Genomic DNA, 3,313 nt, shown 5'->3' on the forward strand with positions numbered 1-3,313 from the left:
TTAAGGGGACTGGTTGGATGGTTTGTCTGTTGAGTCCAACAAATCCCTAACACAAAGTAGCCAGGAAATATGGGACACCATGAACAGTCCAAACCTAAGAATAAATGGCATAGAAGAAGGTAAAGAATCCAAAATCAAAGGCACAGAAAATATATTGAACAAAAGATAGAATGAAAGAATCTTCTGATGGCAATTTAATGCAGATATTGTAATAACAACACAAATAAATCTTTGTTACAATGGGTTTATCTATCAGAATCCACCTGACTGATTTGATGATCAATTGTTACAGAAAACACAGTTTTGTGAAGATGAGCTCACCACTGTGGGTTTGTAGTGTCACCCTTGCCTTTGCTTTCCACATATCAGCAGCTCAACTCTAAGATGTTAGCAAAAGAGACAAAAGGAAATGAAATCCCTCAGAACAGCACGTGGGAGGCAGTGGCAGGCAGATCTCTGTGAGTTCCAGGCTAACCTAGTCTCCAGAGTGAGTACCAGGATAGGCTCCAAAGCTACACAGAGAAACCCTGACTCGAAAAACCAAAAAAAAAAAAAAAAGAAGAAAAGAAAAAAGAAAAAAGAAAAAAGAAAAAGAACTTCAGGCCTAGAGAGATGGCTCAGAGGTTAAAAGCACCGACCACTCTACAGAGGTCCTGAGTTCAATTCCCAGAAAACACATGGTGGCTCACAGCCATCCGTTATGAGATCTGGTGCCCTCTTCTGGTGTGCAGATATACATGGAAGCAGAATATTGTATACAAAATACATAAATAAAATCTTAAAAATATATTTAAAAAAAAAGAAATGCCTCAGAATACAGTTGGTTAACCTATAGGGTTAAATGCAAGACAAACCATCCCACATGGAAAGTACAAGTATTCAGTCATCCCAAAGCTGACAGAAACACATGTAATCTAAACCAGTGCTGTTCAAGTACACACACTACCATCTATGTTTTAGAAACAAATGTTGCTACAAACATGATTACATTGATACCTGGGTTAAAGGAAAATATATCAACCCATTGATGAAAATATCTGTGGAAAGGAGGGATGGTTCAACTGTGAAAGACCTTTGGATGCTGTTCCAGAGTGCCAGGGTTTGATTCGCAAGCATGCATAGAGTTCACAAACATACAGCCAAAGCACTCAAACTCATACAATAAATAACTTTTATTAAAAGCCTTATGACATGCAAATTTGGCTTTCACATAGGTCAGCATATCCTCTGCCTGACATGAATTCAGGGTGTTTGGGTGGATGTGACCTGCTTTCCAACACTTTATTCTAACCTCTAATTTGGTCAAGAATTCCTGGAATGCAGTTTCTTACATGTCATCTTTGAACATAACAATGAAAGGAGTTGGACATTTCTTCAGATAGTGATGGCACACACCTCTAATGCCAGCACATAGGAGGCAGAGGTAGGTGGATCTCTGTGAAGTCGAGACCAGCCTGGTCTACAGAGCAAGTTCCGGAACAACAAGTGATTCACAAAGAAGCCCTGTCCAAAACAACACAAAAGAATAAAAAGGATTTGGACATTTCTCACCAGTTCTCCTCCTGAGATGTCAATCGTTATATTTTCCCACTAATCTCATTAGAAATATAGTTTTATAATACAGTCCTTTTATCCGTCACTCTCAGCCTAACAAAGCTGACACACATGATCATGCTTCCAAGTAATACCATCTTGGGGGTCTGTCTGATATCTCAGTTATGTGTTGGTGTCACAGGGAACTTGTTACTGTTCATTTTGTACATATATACTTTCTTCTTTAAGCCTCATTTTAAGAAGTTGATCGATTCCGTTTCCATGCACCTGACAATAGTTAATGTGCTGATGATCATATTTATGTTGATATCCCATATCATGTCATTCTTTGGAGTAACCAAATTTCTGGATGATGCTGGCTGTAGGGCAGTGTTATTTATATTCAGAGTCTCCCGGGGTATGTCCATCAGTACCACCTCTATTCTGAGCACATTTCAAGTCATCACCATCACTCCCAGTAATTCTCGGTGGGCATGGCTTAAGCCTAAACTCTCCAAGTTGACTTTGTCATCCTTACTTTGCTCCTGGCTCATTAACCTGCTCATCTATACATATATGATTCCAATAGTTATAGCCAAAACCAATTCTACTCACTTTGGCATTGGATATGTAAATCCTTACTGTCAAAACAAGCACTTTGGGGAACAAAATTCAGGGTCATTTTTGATTGTCATTTTCATTTATGATTTCTTCTACGTGGCCATCATGATGTGGACCAGCCTTTACATGGTAACTGTCCTCTACAGACACCGCAAGAGAGTCCAGCATCTCCACAGCACAAGCCTGTCCAGCCAGCCATCTCCTGAACGCAAAGCTAGTCACAACATCTTGTTACTGGTAATCTGTTTTGTGTTCATTTATTGGTTGAACAATTTCATCACCCTTTCAGGAGTTTATGTACAAGTAAAAATTCCAAACTGGGAGGGAATTAATGCCATTGTGGCAACATGCTACCCAACCATCTGCCCTTTTTTACTGATGAAGAATAATAAACTTGTTTTGCATTTCACTTCTTCCTTTTCTGAAAGGAGGATGACCTGCATTCAAAGTGCACTCGGTGGCTGAGCTGAAACCCACACATTCTCATCATTGGAAAATTGTCTTGATGATTTCCATGGGATAAAGTATTTGAAGGTGGACCTTGAATACCTGATATGGACTTGGTTATACTTCAGACATTCTGTAATCCATTAAAATTCATGTAGTTAACACTTTTCTTGAATACAACTCTGAGTACATAATTTTAATAAATGTAACATTTACTACCTATTCAATTTATGACATTTTGGACAAAGGAATATATTTTAAGTATTTTCACCAATATTTTACTTCTTGATTTTTCTCTATTAAAACACTTCTAATTGTAAACCATTGGGAAAATGTTTTCCAATCAAATGGGCCCAAGAAACAAGCTGTTGTAGAAATCCCAATATCTGAGTTATTTTTGTATCATGCTACTTCCATTGGCTGATGGAAGCAGAGGCAGACACCCACAGATATGCACTGAACTGAACTCTTTAACCTAGTTGCCGAGGGTGAGGGATGAAGATCAAAGGGTCAGTACCCAGGCTGGTGAAACCCACAGAAACAGCTGGCCTGAACAAGGCGGGGGCACATGGACCCCAGACCGCTGTCTGGGAGACCAGCACAGGACAGATCCAGACCCCTGAAAATGGATGTCATTAGGAGGCCTCTGTACTCTGGGAGTCCCCTGGTAGTGGATTAGTGTTTTTCCCTGGTGTAAGAAGGGACTATGAGA

At 39.6% G+C, this 3,313-nt stretch overlaps 1 protein-coding gene across 1 annotated transcript; it reads left to right on the forward strand.

Moving 5' to 3' along the window:
* Window positions 1-1,671: 1,671 nt before the first annotated feature.
* On the forward strand, window positions 1,672-2,619 carry LOC118237633 (vomeronasal type-1 receptor 4-like). Its single transcript, XM_027434241.1, has one exon. The coding sequence runs from the start codon at window positions 1,672-1,674 to the stop codon at window positions 2,617-2,619; it is 948 nt and encodes a 315-aa protein (XP_027290042.1).
* Window positions 2,620-3,313: the final 694 nt, after the last annotated feature.

This window comes from Cricetulus griseus, chromosome 9 (genome assembly GCF_003668045.3).
Source record: "Cricetulus griseus strain 17A/GY chromosome 9, alternate assembly CriGri-PICRH-1.0, whole genome shotgun sequence".
NCBI classification, from domain to species: domain Eukaryota; kingdom Metazoa; phylum Chordata; class Mammalia; order Rodentia; family Cricetidae; genus Cricetulus; species Cricetulus griseus.